The sequence below is a fragment of the Borostomias antarcticus genome (assembly GCF_949987555.1).
Source record: "Borostomias antarcticus genome assembly, chromosome: 29".
NCBI lineage: Eukaryota > Metazoa > Chordata > Actinopteri > Stomiiformes > Stomiidae > Borostomias > Borostomias antarcticus.
In genome coordinates, this window is record NC_140262.1 from 5775111 (window position 1) to 5790110 (window position 15000).

Below are 15000 nucleotides of genomic sequence, written 5' to 3' on the forward strand. Positions count from 1 at the left end.
ATCCCCCCAGAGCGCTGTCACCTTGTCCCTTTAGAGCTGTGTTTACCAGGAAGTCTTATCGAGGTTAACTGATCTCTCTTTACAGGGCAGACCAGGCCCAGTTAACTGATCTCTCTTTACAGGGCAGACCAGGCCCAGTTAACTGATCTCTCTTTACAGGGCAGACCAGGCCCAGTTAACTGATCTCTCTTCACAGGGCAGACCAGGCCCAGTTAACTGATCTCTCTTTACAGGGCAGACCAGGCCCAGTTGACTGATCTCTCTTTGCAGGGCAGACCAGGCCCAGTTAACTGATCTCTCTTTTCAGGGCAGACCAGGCCCAGTTAACTGATCTCTCTTTACAGGGCAGACCAGGCCCAGTTAACTGATCTCTCTTTCCAGGGCAGACCAGGCCCAGTTAACTGATCTCTCTTTACAGGGCAGACCAGGCCCAGTTAACTGATCTCTCTTTACAGGGCAGACCAGGCCCAGTTAACTGAAGCAGGGTCCTTTTTTAGCAAGGCAATGCATTGTGGTCCATCGCAGTGAGAAGTGATGTGCGTTTGACTACTCAAACAAAATGGACCCTGTGAAATGGACAGTCCCAGTGAGAGCTGTTCAAACATATAGCAGGGTCCACACAGACCGATACCATAGAAACAGACTCAGCACTGCGTCGTCTAGCTCACTTTTCTCAGCCTTTTCTCCTCGTTTCCTGACAAACGATGGACAAATAATCAGTTTAGGTTGAAATGTGTCACTGAGTGAATTCCTCTGGACATGACTCACACACGAGGGCTGTGTTCTGCTGGTTCAACCACAGGACTGCGATGGTTTATTATAACCCACACATACAGGGGGTTTTGTCTCTGAGGGCGCCTGGTTGCGGTTGCCAGGTTTGATGTGGTGCATGGTGCGATTAGCTAGAGTATGTTGTGTGTTGCTGTGTCATTTAAAAAGGGCTTACGCCAGAGCTAGGCCTGTGTGCAGCAGGATGTGCCCTGTAATTCAGCACCAATGTGGTATTATTATGAAAGACAGAGCTGTTCTTTTTTTTGCCATTGCAAAAATACTTTTTGTAATGTTTCCCACCATGTTTTGCCGTCTCTGCACAGCGGAATGTTCTAGAACTGGCAGTTTGAGTCTCTTCTCTGTGTTCGATATCACCCTTGTGTGCACAGGAAGTGCTGGTCTTTGTGTGTGTTATACAGTAATTCTGATTGGTTGAAAGTCCAGCCTATCAGCGAAGCAGTAAGTGACACAGGGACAAAATGATAGGTACAACAGAAAAGGAACAGTATTTATCTAAAGTTTAAAGTTAATACTGACGAATCAGTAACGCTTTATAACACAACCCTTGTTTTACCCGTAAATGAATGAAATTTGCATCCCTATTTCCCAGTAACTGACCGGTCTTGTGCGTGTGTGTTCCAGACGAAGCAGCCGGTGCTGCTGCTGGGTCGCTCGGCCGACCTGCGCCCGGGGGAGTTCGTGGTCGCCATCGGCTCCCCCTTCTCCCTCCAGAACACGGTTACCACGGGGATCGTCAGCACCACCCAGCGGAGGGGCAAGGAGCTGGGCCTCCACAACTCCGACATGGACTACATCCAGACGGACGCCATCATCAACGTGGGTCTGAAAGGCGGACCGCACGCACACACACACACACACACACGTTCTCTCTCTATTTGAGCACACATGTTCTCCTCGTTGTGTTTCTATCTCTCCATCATACACACACACACACACACACACACACACACGCACACACACACACACACACACAAACGCATGCACACACACACACAAACGTGCACACACACACACACACACACACACACACACACACACACACACACACTCAGAGACATGGAAAGCAGCCAAGCGGATGTTGTTATGTCTAAGGGCCTCAGCTCACAGTAGTGCTCTAGATGGAGCGAGCTGATGTGGCTGGAAGCAGCTGTGATCTCAATCAGCGCACACACACACACACACACACACACACACACACACACACACACACACACACACACACACACAGGAAGCGCAGATCAGCTGGATGAACTCTCTCAACCTCGTCTCTGTTTCTGTTACAGTACGGCAACTCAGGAGGACCACTGGTTAACCTGGTAAGCAAAGGAGCTCAGCCCACAAACACAAACAAACAAACACACAAACAAACAAACAACAAACAAACCCCCTCTAGCCGACTCCCCTGGTTTCCCTCACTCACACACAACAAGAGTCCTTCTCAAAAGAGAAATGTATTTTGTGTTTTTAGCGGCATTCGAATTAATATTTCTGTCCAACCGGCCCCGTAGACCCCTGGGTAGATGTGGAGGAACAGGATGGGTTTAAGCGGTGTGGCGATGGGTTAAGCCACGTGGTTGTGAGTTCAACTTTCGAACCCCCCCCCGACCTTCTCAGATACTCTTCTCAGATACTTCTTATGACCAGGGTTCGTTCCCGGACCGAGCACTGATAAAACACCCACAGGAACACCGCAGGCGCGCCGCCATGGAAATCTGTTCCCCATTAAGGACATGTGGCGCTGACGCGTGAGCGCCCCCTCCCTGTAACGCCTGGCGAGCCTTCGCAGCTGAGAATGATCTCGCCACAGTTTTCATCCGGCCAAACGAGTAAAACGACTTCATCTTGTGAAAACCGCGTTTGTGAACTTTCATCTGGAAACGTGGGCTTTATGGCAAAGTTTTAATAGAGAGAGAGAGAGAGAGAGAGAGAGAGAGAGAGAGAGAGAGAGAGAGAGAGAGAGAGAGAGAGAGAGAGAGAGTAGGAGTAGTCTAGACTGGAGGAGAAGATGGTCTGTGGACGGGAGGGTGAGTGCTAACCAGGGTGTGTGTGTGTGTGTGTGTGTGTGTGTGTTCAGGACGGAGAGGTGATAGGCATCAACACGCTGAAGGTGACAGCTGGCATCTCCTTTGCCATCCCCTCGGACAAGATCCGCCAGTTCCTGGCCGAGTCCCACGACAGACAGGCTAAAGGGACAGCATCCGGTGGGTTTCATCATCAACTCTGTGTGTGTGTGTGTGTGTGTGTGTGTGTGTGTATGTGTGTGTGTGTGTGTGTGTGTGCGTGCGTGCCATACTGACCCTTTGCCCATATTCATCTTTTCAATGTACTTTACAGGCAAAACAACCCCAAAGAAGAAATACATCGGGGTCAGAATGATGACACTCACGTCATCGTAAGTCACAGCCTCATCACATGACCAAACATCACTGCCCCATTTACAGATGTGGATTATCCCTGTTAGCCAATGGGAAGACAGGCTCACATCACTGATCTGTATCCTCGTCCTGATTGGTCCATACCTCGCAGACTCGCTAAGGAGCTGAAGGAGAGGAAGTCGGACTTCCCTGACGTCACGTCGGGGGCGTATGTCATCGAGGTCATCGCCAAAACACCCGCTGAGGCGTGAGTAGCTCGTTATAACACCCGTTATAACACCCGTTATAACACTCATTATAACATGGCCGCTGTACGCAGTGTCCCTGTCTGGCCTTTGTCAAACCAGAACCTTAGACTCCTGTATCAAACTAGCCTGGTTCTTCTTCTCTGAGTATCAGAATACAGTCCTTAATCAAACCCTAGCCTGGTTCTTCTTCTCTGACTATCAGAATACAGTCCTTAATCAAACCCTAGCCTGGTTCTTCTTCTCTGAGTATCAGAATACAGTCCTTAATCAAACCCTAGCCTGGTTCTTCTTCTCTGAGTATCAGAATACAGTCCTTAATCAAACCCTAGCCTGGTTCTTCTTCTCTGAGTATCAGAATACAGTCCTTAATCAAACCCTAGCCTGGTTCTTCTTCTCTGAGTATCAGAATACAGTCCTTAATCAAACCCTAGCCTGGTTCTTCTTCTCTGAGTATCAGAAAACAGTCCTTAAAATCCTTACGCGGTCAGTGCCTGTGAGTTTGGATCAAGAAAAACAGAGAGAATGATTGTGGCTTCTGGGGAGATTGGATCTTGACTCCACCACCCAATCAGTGAAGTGGTCGAGTCACATTGAGATGCTATCCTCCCATGGAAGAGTTGGTTGAGTTCACTGTCCTCCGCCGTCTAAGGGAAACAGGCCTGTTGGCTTTCCCAAAACCGCATACTCGGCATGATAGGGCAGTCTGGAGAGCTCTCTTACTCCCTCCCTCCCTCCCTCCCTCCCTCCCTCCCAGGACGCGGCGTGTCTCTGCTGTGTGTTTGTGGCCAAGTTACCGTGTGCTGACAGTGCAGTCTCCCACCAGTCCAAACAGACAGCCCCCTGAGTGTTTCTGCGGTGAGCAGTGACAGACATCCTCCTTGAGAGGTTTTTGGAAGGAACCAGGTCAAACCAAGTTTCCCACATTTTCTAAACACGAGAGGAAACCAGGCCAGGTCCAGCCTGGCTTATGTGCGTGGCTGGCTTGTTTCTGTTCAGGAAATAATGTCTGATAAATAAAGATTGGTCTTGTCGCCTGGACACATCAGTTCCAATGCTTCCAATGCTAATCCAGCACAATAAGAGTGGGATAGCCAGTAAGCTCATGAGCTCACAACAACTAGCAGCAGCTTCCATAACATTAATGGTAGCGGTCAGTGGCTAAAGCAGTTACACTGATGATAACAAAGTCATCCCCACCGGGTTTCTTATGGTCTCTCTCCTTGTTTCTTATGGTCTCTCTCCCTGTCTCTCCTCAGCGGCGGCCTGAAAGAGAGTGATGTCATCATCAGCATCAACAGCGAGCGAATCACCTCGGCCAGTGACGTCAGCGCCGCCATCAAGAAGGACGAGTCCCTGAAGATGGTGGTGCGGCGAGGCAACGAGGACGCCATCCTCACCATCGTCCCGGAGGAGATCGACCCTTGACCCTCCAACCAATCACGAGCTGGTTCTCAGTGTTTCTTAGCCGATCACAGACCTTTAAAAAATAAAAATAAAGAAGCCAGCCGGGCGTGCGTCTGGAGCCACTCCCACTTTAGAACTAGCGTGTCCTCTACTTCCTGAAAGCACTATGGGAGCCTGAGAGGCCCATACCTAACCGCAACCCTGGGAACTCAAAAGCCTCTAGGGGAAGACCCTAGTCCACTCCGCTACTCTTCTATATTATTTCTTATGTTCTTTGTCTGAAGAGGCTCTTCCATCATCAGTGAAACTGATGTCTTCCAGTCTGTCAACACATTTGTTTTTACTCCATGAACCGCTTCAGTCTCTGATCAAAACCACCCCAGTCTGTCTGCCCCCCCCCAAAAAAGTACAGTGGATGTTGCAGGTGACCATAGTTTGATGTTTACGTTGATAGTGTTTTTTTTATGGTATGTCCTCCTTTTATGTTTTCGACGACAATTTCAGAGAAGGAATAAACGTTTTTGAAGTGTCGTTCTTTGTCCTCTTGTCCACTTTATCATAGAAAACATGTTTCCCCAGGAATGAGGTTAATCCCATTTTACAGAACACATTCAAGATCTGGTATGATGTAAATACTTCTCAGCTCTGACACCATTTGTTAAAAACTTCTTGTCTGGTTTATGTTAGGCCATCACAGCGACGTACGTTATGAGTATCCACTACTCTCTACTAATCAAAATGTGCCACAGGCTAAGAGAAAAAGGCCCATATGATGTATTTTTCAGCTCAAATTATCAAGCTACTGTGAGTTTTGGACATTGAACTGTAACTAGTTATGTGCACACAGCAATGTGTGGCTTTGTGACCCAGAGTACACACAATCACAGCTTTTGTCATCCTCTCACATGCCCAGACAGACTGGGCATGCACACCTGTGCTCCTGGGGCTGGTTTTTCTGCAATTTAGAGAGTAGCTCTGCATAGAAAAGGGAATACCAGTGTTTATGTTGAGGGATTTGGGGATAGTCCCAGCTCTATACATCACATCTATATCGTGCAATGTCGAGGGGGAATTTGACCTGACTAAACACATACAGCCCTGGTGTCTCCCTCGCAGATTAATGTGCATCTGTCGCCCTCTCATGGTAACACACAGACATTACACCTCGGCTCTGGCTGACTGTTTCAATAGGGTGTTTCATCTTTACAGTTCTCTCGGGCCTGTGAAGAGTCTTTAAGATGAAAACACTGGTCCGTCGTCCATGACTCTCAGGGTAGCAGAGACCCCAGCAGGTTTTACGAGTAACAAGTGTGCATTTGGCTGGAAGAGACTGCGGGAAAAGTAGGAGATAAATATCTGAATTATCTGCTGTATTAACTCACTTACTGGGGAGACTCCATTACATGATTCACTACATCTCCAGATGAACTGACTCCAGCTACAGCCCCTATATGAGCCTGAACAGAACATTACAGTGTTAAATCATGGCTTCTTTGACTGAGGAGATAGTGCCACAAAGTATTAGAGTTACAGAACGTTAAATCAGTCTTATCACTGTAAGTGCATTGTAGATTACCTGTGTGATTGATTTTAAATGTGTTGTGTATGACGTTTACTAAAGAAATTACTTCGATGGACAAAGACTATGATGGAGAATCATAATTTTGAATGGTGAGAGAGTGAGATCATTTCCTCTGGCTCAGCTAGACTCTATTCTTCAGGGCTTCTATCCCAGAGTCCACGCCAGCCTCTCACCTAGAGCATTACGTGACTGACCACTCCCTAGGCCAAAAAATCACTTCATACTGGGTTCATTTGGTCCCGAATGTTGCACCCTCCTCGGTCACTCGGAGTTTAGACTTGGGGAGGTGACCGCTGTAATGAAAGGCGACCATGGTTGGAGAACATGACTTCATTCCATTTTTCACGGTGCCCACCCACATCCATTGTATGACCAAAACGGTGGTAGAGCAATTATCAGACTTTCTCAAAAGTGCTAGTTTTGTCAACGTTTTGATCTGAACCATTGTATATGATCATAAGTAACCTTAAAGCAGGGCTAAACATGCATTTTCCCTTTACTACTCCTTTAAATTCTCTTTGGGCAGGTCTGTATTATACGGAAGAGCATTAGGGACAACAGCAGAGGTTGTTTTTTTTTTTTTTACTTCTGAGTTTAAAGTCAGAAATTCTGACATTTTTCTCAGAAGTTATTTCTGACTTTTTTTTTCAGAAATTCCGAGTTTTTTTCTCAGAAATTCTGACTTTAATCTCAGAAATTCTGACTTTAATCTCAGAAGTCATTTCTGATTTTTTTCTCAGAAATTCAGACTTTAAACTCAGAAGCTTAAAAAAGTAATAAACTCAGTTGTTGACCCTAATGCTCTTCCGTAGTATTGGTTGTTCTGTCTATATTGGCAAGATGTGTTTTCACAGTAGTACCCCAGCCCGTCGCCAGGGGGCGTCCTAGCACTTCCCACTGATAACTTTCCCTCTTTCCCACGCTGCTGGAGTTCACATCAAGCCCAAAGGATGAAGCTGCGCAAACGTGACGCAGCCTCGAGGGGCTCGAGCACACTTTCCGAGGCGTCTAAATGACGTCACTATGTCATGGTCGACCGGCGCCATTTTGGATTGGGAAAAAAAATCACGGGCATTTGTGTTATTTGTGTGTTAGCCCACATTCACGAGTCTGATCACTGTTCCCCTCAGGAAACCCGCACTGTTTATCACTCATATCAGGACAGAAGAGCCAGGTCTGTGACAGGAGGAGGCAATGGCAGGTAAGGGAGTTAACTGAGTAGGAGGGGGCCATACTCTGCCCTAGCTAGCTAGCTAACAAGATTCCTATTATAGCTAGCAAGCTAACTAGCTAACAAGATTCCTATTATAGCTAGCTAGCTAACAAGATTCCTATTATAGCTAGCAAGCTAACAAGCTAACAAGATTCCTATTATAGCTAGCTAGCTAACAAGATACCTATTAGAGCTAGCTAGCTAACAAGCTAACAAGGTTCATATTATAGCTAGCAAGCTAACAATATTCCTATTATAGCTAGCATGCTAACAAGATTCCTATTATAGCTAGCATGCTAACAAGATTCCTATTATAGCTAGCTAGCTAACAAGATTCCTATTATAGCTAGCAAGCTAACAAGATTCCTATTATAGCTAGCATGCTAACAAGACTCCTATTATAGCTAGCAAGCTAACAAGATTCCTATTATAGCTAGCAAGCTAACAAGATACCTAGTATAGCTAGCTAGCTAACAAGCTAACAAGATTCCTATTATAGCTAGCTAGCTAACAAGATTCCTATTATAGCTAGCTAGCTAACAAGATTCCTATTATAGCTAGCATGCTAACAAGATTCCTATTATAGCTAGCTAGCTAACAAGCTTCCTATTATAGCTAGCTAGCTAACAAGCTAACAAGATTCCTATTATAGCTAGCAAGCTAACAAGATTCCTATTATAGCTAGCTAGCTAACAAGATTACTATTATAGCTAACAAGATTCCTATTATAGCTAGCAAGCTAACAAGATTCCTATTATAGCTAGCTAGCTAACAAGATTACTATTATAGCTAACAAGATTCCTATTATAGCTAGCTAGCTAACAAGATACCTAGTATAGCTAGCAAGCTAACAAGATTCCTATTATAGCTAGCATGCTAACAAGATTCCTATTATAGCTAGCTAGCTAACAAGATTCCTATTATAGCTAGCAAGCTAACAAGATACCTAGTATAGCTAGCTAGCTAACAAGATTCCTATTTAGCAAGTTAGCCACAGCCATAAATACCATGTATGCTACAAATGATAGCTAGCAAGCTATGTCACTGACAGCTAATTAAGCTTGATATATGCTAAACATGCTAACTAGTTAGCAGGAGTTCATAGCTAGCTTGTATTGGTTAACCCTAGCTAGCTAGCTGTTAGCACGTCCGTGGGGGTGTCCAGGATCACAGTTACACCTCTACTACCTCAGGTGTTTAATAGTAACTGTCATGTCTTCCCTAGGTGTCGGTGGAGGGAATGACTTCCAGTGGTGCTTCTCTCAGGTGAAGGGGGCCATAGACGAGGATGTGGCTGAAGGTAGGAACCCTTCAATGCTAGGTGGTGGTGGTGCTAGATAGTGAGCAGACTGCTGTTGTCGGTTCTGCGAAATCACTGATTTCACTGATCTGACCATGTAAATCACTGATTTCACTGATCTGACCATGTAAATCACTGACCATGGAAATCAATGTGATGCAGCAGTCCATTAACAACATGGGCCTGATTGCTGGTTTGATTGTCAGCCTCTCAAGTTAGCCAACCCAGATAATGTGAGCTGATAGTGTGTGCTTGCTAGCTTGGGCTTGAGCCATATGTTATCTACAGCTGGTCTGCATTGGGGCAGCAAGAGCACTGGTTACCAGTAAGTTACTCAGTGAAATGTCAAAATCATTGTATTTTGTCGACATTGTTGGAATGCTATTCCCTGGACTCCCGGGTGTCTCATACCTGGACACAGCGATTCTAATGACCTTTCATTGGCAACAGTTGTATTATCCTATGTGTGTGTGTGTGTGTGTGTGTGTGTGTGTGTGTGTGTGTGTGTGTGTGTGTGTGAGAGAGCGTTTGTGTGTGAAGGACAAACCATATATAGCTTGTTGGTGACAAATATCCTGTGTCTAGTTCTGTGTTGTTAAATGCTGCCTCGATCACGCACCTCATGTCTGGAGAAGCTATTGGCGCTGCGATTAACTGGCATCTTGGCCACTTACAGATGTGTATCAATGATATTCTCTCTTTTCAGAATCAGTGAGAATCTGTTTATTGCCATTATAGTTTTTCAACATAAAAGAAACAAGTGAAGAATCTAGGGAGAAATGTCTCTAACATCTACGGAGTCTTACTGCTATGTATTTGATTTAATGTGTTTGTTTTCATGTGGACACTGTAGTCGATAGAGTGAGAGAGACAGCTGATGCTGCTGCTGCTGTGGCCGTTCGGGGTAGTGGGTGTCAAGAGGTCACACTTAGGCCACAGGGGGGGCCTCTCCTCTGGGGTATCAGTGGGGTATCAGTGACACATCTCTATGGGACACCATAAACAGACACAACCCAGACTGACAACCAATGGTGATTAAGACATCATGTTAGGGTGACAGGAGACACATCTGTATGGTCACTCCTCCACCAATCTAGCTTCACTAGGCCCTAAACGGGCAGGCCTAGGCGTGGGGGGTGGGCTGAGAGAGCACTATTTAACGTCTCAACCAAACCTTGAGACTTTGATTTGGAAACGGTAGTCAACTCAACCGGAGAGATTGGCTGCTCCCAGCAGGCAGACACGCTGATAACACCATGCTGGGAGGGAAGTCAAAGGCCTTGACTTCACGCCACAGCCGCAGCCAGCAGAGAAGCAGGGAGAGAGAGAGACTAGGAGAAGCTGCCTCTGTGGCGTGCAGACGTGGTCCTGACGGTCCTTGTCTCCACTCTTTCTTACTTCCTCTTTCTCCAGCCTTAACTTCCTGAGTTGGGCTGTGAACCGGGGCTTGTTGTCGTTGGTGTAGCTGACCTTGGAACACACGTTTGAGTCCTCCCTTCCTCCTTCCTCCTCTTCCTACCTCTCCCCCTTCTCCTCCACCTCGCCCTCCTCCTCTCCACCACCCTCTCCTCTCTCATGGTCTCTCGAGGGGAACGAGGTCGTCGTGCTGGTTAGACCTCATGTGGCTCATGTAGTGTGACTGAAGCAGAGCGGTGTGTGTTGAGGGAAGTCAGGGAACATTATTGGGAACCTTAAAATGTCTAGTTGCGTACCGAGGACCTGGAACGAGGAATTGATTAGTGAGATAATAAGGACAAGCGATAACAGGATGTGGGCCGACTTCTGTGTTTGAATGGAAGGCAATGTGAGGGTGTTCAAAACGGTGAACAAGTTGATCTAGTCCTAGTCTGACTGACAGCTACCTCAGGGACAGCGATGGAAATAAGTCTTGGACTTTTTCACTTTTATCCCTGACATTGCAGACATTCTGTATGTTTTTATATATACTGATTGTAATTGCTTTTGACAAATAAATCAAATCAAAAACAAAAACTGCTTTGTGTATTGGCCTTTATTCTGGCCGCCTGTCTGATACAGCTGAGATAAGTTACACTTGAACAATTGGAATGAAACTAGCATTTAATTTGGGGTGGCGGTGTCCGTCCCTGCTCCATTTTGAAAGTGACGCGCCTCCCAGAGGTGGTGAGTGCCAGTCAGCCACGAGGACAACAACTTCATCGGGGGTCCTGTTCACGCTGGAACACGCCCATTGCTACGGTGCCATCCTGGCTGGGATGAGGCTGTTGCTAGGGGTATGATGATGCATGCAGGGACGAGGCGGATGATGGAGTGTGGTGCACCCTGGGAGGGATGCTGTGGTGTGGTGCACCCTGGGAGGGATGCTGTGGTGTGGTGCATGCTGGGAAGGAGACGATGCTGTGTCGACAGCTGGCGAGGCCAGCGGCCGCTCGTTCGAGCGGATCCCAAACCGCACAGTCGGCATTCGGGAACGATCGGCGCCTTCTAGCAGTTCCTGCTGAATAGAGGCTTGTTATGGTCCAGAGTTGCTGAGAACTGTGACCTGCGTGAGATTTCCCTCCTTTTCTCCTCCTCTCCTCCCTCCTCTCCTCCCTCCTCTCCTCCCTCTCCTCCCTCCTCTCACACCTCTCCTCCCTCATCTCCTCCTCTCCTCCCTCCTCTCCTCCCTCTCCTCCCTCCTCTCACACCTCTCCTCCCTCATCTCCTCCTCTCCTCCCTCCTCTCACACCTCTCCTCCCTCATCTCCTCCTCTCCTCCCTCCTCTCCTCCCTCCTCTCAGACCTCTCCTCTCAGACCTCTCCTCTCCTCCCTCCTCTCCTCCCTCCTCTCCTCTCCTCTCCTCTCAGACCTCTCCTCCCTCCTCTCCTCTCCTCTCCTCTCAGACCTCTCCTCCCTCCTCTCCTCTCCTCTCCTCTCCTCTCCTCTCCTCTCCTCTCCTCTCCTCTCCTCTCCTCTCCTCTCCTCTCCTCTCCTCTCCTCTCCTCTCCTCTCCTCTCCTCTCCTTCCTCCTCTCCTCCCTCCTCTCACACCTCTCCTCCTGAGGTTGTATCTCAAGCACACAGCAGGACTTCCCTTCACACTGCGCTGGGATAAATAAGTCAGGATGCATGCTGAGAAAGGCCAGAGCTGGATGTTTTAACGATGTGCACACTCCAGAGAACATGGAAGGTGTGTGTGCGTGCGTGCGTGCGTGTGCGCGTGCGTGCACTGCGTGTGCGTGTTTGTGTGCGCTGTGTGTGTGTGCGTGCCTGTGTGTGTTTGTTTGTTTATGTGGTGGAGGATGAGTGAAGTGTAGGGCTCATGTTGTGTTTATGAGGTATTTAAAGGGGACATGTTTCTCAAGCTAGCCCCAAGCCTTGGGTCAGCAGTGGTGGGCGTGTGTTACAGTTGGGTCAGCAGTGGTGGGCGTGTGTTACAGTTGGGTCAGCAGTGGTGGGCGTGTGTTACAGTTAGGTCAGCAGTGGTGGGAGTGTGTTACAGTTGGGTCAGCAGTGGTGGGCGTGTGTTACAGTGCTGGTGACCCTGATTGTGCCTTCCTGTCTCCTAGCGGACATCATCTCAACAGTGGAGTTCAACTTCTCAGGGGATCTTCTGGCCACGGGGGACAAGGGAGGAAGAGTGGTCATCTTCCAGAGGGAGCAGGAGGTCAGACTACTTCCTGTTCTCAACCATCACAACCATCTCTACTTCCTGTTCTCAACCATCACAGGCAATTTTATATTACAGTGTTTCCCATACGTTAATTCATCCATGGCGGCCCGCACTGTTATTAGTTGACTCATATAAATGTTCTCCTCACGTTCTCCTTAAATGTTCTCCTCACGTTCTCCTTAAATGTTTCTCCTCACATTCTCCTTAAATGTTCTCCTCACGTTCTCCTTAAATGTTCTCCTCACGTTCTCCTTAAATGTTCTCCTCGCGTTCTCCTTAAATGTTCTCCTCACATTCTCCTTAAATGTTCTCCTCACGTTCTCCTGTTCTCCTGCAGAGTAAAAACCGCCCACACTGGAGAGGAGAGTACAACGTCTACAGCACTTTCCAGAGCCACGAGCCCGAGTTCGACTACCTGAAGAGCTTAGAGATCGAGGAGAAGATCAACAAAATCAGATGGTTACCCCAGCAGAACGCTGCTCACTTCCTGCTCTCCACCAACGGTGAGACGCCGCCGGGCCGGTCCGGCTTCCTGTCACATGATCAAGACTGGGGGGACGCATGACAACAGGTCGCTCACTTTCTGTCATAACACACTCTCTGTCATAGCTGTATGTAGGACTGTGTGTGTGAACAGACACTGTCATTGGTAGAACTGTTTCCCGCCTCTACACTCGTCATGTAGCTGCAGCTTCTCCAGAGTGGAGTTGAGTAGGGCTGGGTACCGAGTCGAATTTCAAGAATCGATTCGATTCCGATTCACAAGGTTTGGAATCGAATAGCACGATTCAATTCGATATCGATTCAATATCGGTTAGTGTTACTAAAACCTTTTTTTTTTTTTTTGCTGTAACCTTAATTACATGACTGCCAAGTTATGCAACACATCAATACTAGGGCTGGGTATCGATACTGATTTCCAAAAATGAATGAATGAATGAATCATTGAATAAATTAATGAATTATGAATTCCTTCATTTATTCATTCATTCATTAAATAAAAGATCGATTTTGGGATTCATGAATCGATTCAGAATGATTTGATTGAGAATCGATTAATCCATTTTTGAAACCCAGCCCTAGAGTTGAGTGTGTCATTCAGACAGAGGCAGGTGACTCACCTTCTCTGTGTCCGTCAGACAAAACCATCAAGCTGTGGAAGATCAGTGAACGGGACAAGAGAGCGGAGGGGTACAACCTGAAGGACGAGGACGGGAGGCTGAGGGACCCCTTCAGAATCACATCCTTACGGGTCAGTCGTGAGTGTGAGTGTGTGTGTGTGTGGCGTGTGCATTTGTGGCATGTGTATAATATGCATGGATGTGTTGTATATTTGTGTGTGTGGCGTATGATGTACATGTGTGTGTGTGTGTTATGCACCAGTGTAATACGGCGTCATGGTAAATGTGTGCTAATGCTGTGATAACATTACGATAACAATAATGATAACGTGACAGCGTTGTGATAACATTGTGATAACGTTGATCATGTTGTATTGACGTTAGGATAACATTGTGATAACGTTGATCATGTTGTATTGACGTTAGGATAACGTTGATAATGTTGTATTGACGTTAGGATAACGTTGTTCCCAGGTGCCGGTGCTGATGCCCATGGACCTGATGGTGGAGGCCAGCCCACGGAGGATATTCGCCAACGCACACACATATCACATCAACTCCATCTCAGTAAATAGTGACCATCAAACATACCTATCAGCAGACGACCTTAGAATAAACCTATGGCACTTAGAAATCACAGATAGAAGTTTTAGTATCCTTCACTGGGAAGAGAATGAGAGAATGTGTGTGTGCGTGCGTGTGTGTGCGTGCATGTGTGTGTGTGTGTGCGCGTGTGTGTGTGTGCGTGCTTGTGTGCGTGTGTATGTGTGTGTGTGTGTGTGCTTGTGTGTGTGTGTGTGTGTGTGCGTATGTGTGTGTGTGTGCGTGTGTGTGTGCGTGTGTGTGTGCGTGTGTGTGCGTGTGTGTGTGTGTGTGTGTGTGTGCGTAGGTGTTCCCCTGTGTGTCCCCGTGGCCGTGAGTCTCCTCTTTGCCGCTGTTGTTGTCCTTGACCTCCGACCCCTCAGACATCGTAGACATCAAGCCCGCCAACATGGAGGAGCTGACGGAGGTGATCACGGCGGCGGAATTCCACCCGCACCACTGTAACACCTTCGTCTACAGCAGCAGCAAGGGAACCATCCGCCTCTGCGACATGAGGGCGTCGGCGCTGTGCGACAGACACAGCAAATGTGAGAGACTCAGGGGGGGAATGGGGGTTGGTCTGTGGGTCGGGTTTCGTTCGTCTGTGGGTCGGGTTTCGTTCGTCTGTGGGTCGGGTTTCGTTCGTCTGTGGGTCGGGTTTCGTTCGTCTGTGGGTCGGGTTTCGTTCGTCTGTGGGTCGGGGTTCGTTCGTCTGTGGGTCGGGGTTCGTTCGTCTGTGGGTCGGGTTTCGTT

At 47.6% G+C, this 15000-nt stretch overlaps 2 protein-coding genes across 3 annotated transcripts in view; both read left to right on the forward strand.

Moving 5' to 3' along the window:
- LOC311326924 (serine protease HTRA1B-like) overlaps nt 1-4840 on the forward strand; it is a gene marked incomplete at both ends in the record, with an annotated part of 47483 nt that extends 42643 nt beyond the window's left edge. Inside the window, 6 exons of the mRNA XM_084459903.1 lie at nt 1414-1608; nt 2076-2108; nt 2867-2993; nt 3127-3184; nt 3319-3414; nt 4672-4840. Of these exons, the coding sequence (XP_084316029.1) occupies nt 1414-1608; nt 2076-2108; nt 2867-2993; nt 3127-3184; nt 3319-3414; nt 4672-4840 (678 nt within the window). The remainder of the gene's footprint in view (nt 1-1413; nt 1609-2075; nt 2109-2866; nt 2994-3126; nt 3185-3318; nt 3415-4671) is intronic.
- A 2630-nt stretch (nt 4841-7470) lies between these two features.
- The window catches only part of ppp2r2d (protein phosphatase 2, regulatory subunit B, delta), a gene marked incomplete at its 5' end in the record, with an annotated part of 11094 nt that continues 3564 nt past the window's right edge, over nt 7471-15000 (forward strand). Inside the window, 7 exons of one of the 2 annotated variants that reach the window (XM_084459803.1) lie at nt 7471-7602; nt 8840-8914; nt 12441-12538; nt 12882-13047; nt 13684-13796; nt 14140-14317; nt 14631-14795. In XM_084459803.1, coding sequence (XP_084315929.1) covers nt 7596-7602; nt 8840-8914; nt 12441-12538; nt 12882-13047; nt 13684-13796; nt 14140-14317; nt 14631-14795 — 802 coding nt within the window. Of the gene's footprint in view, nt 7603-8826; nt 8915-12440; nt 12539-12881; nt 13048-13683; nt 13797-14139; nt 14318-14630; nt 14796-15000 lie in introns of those variants that run through there. The other variant, XM_084459802.1, reaches the window with a different exon arrangement.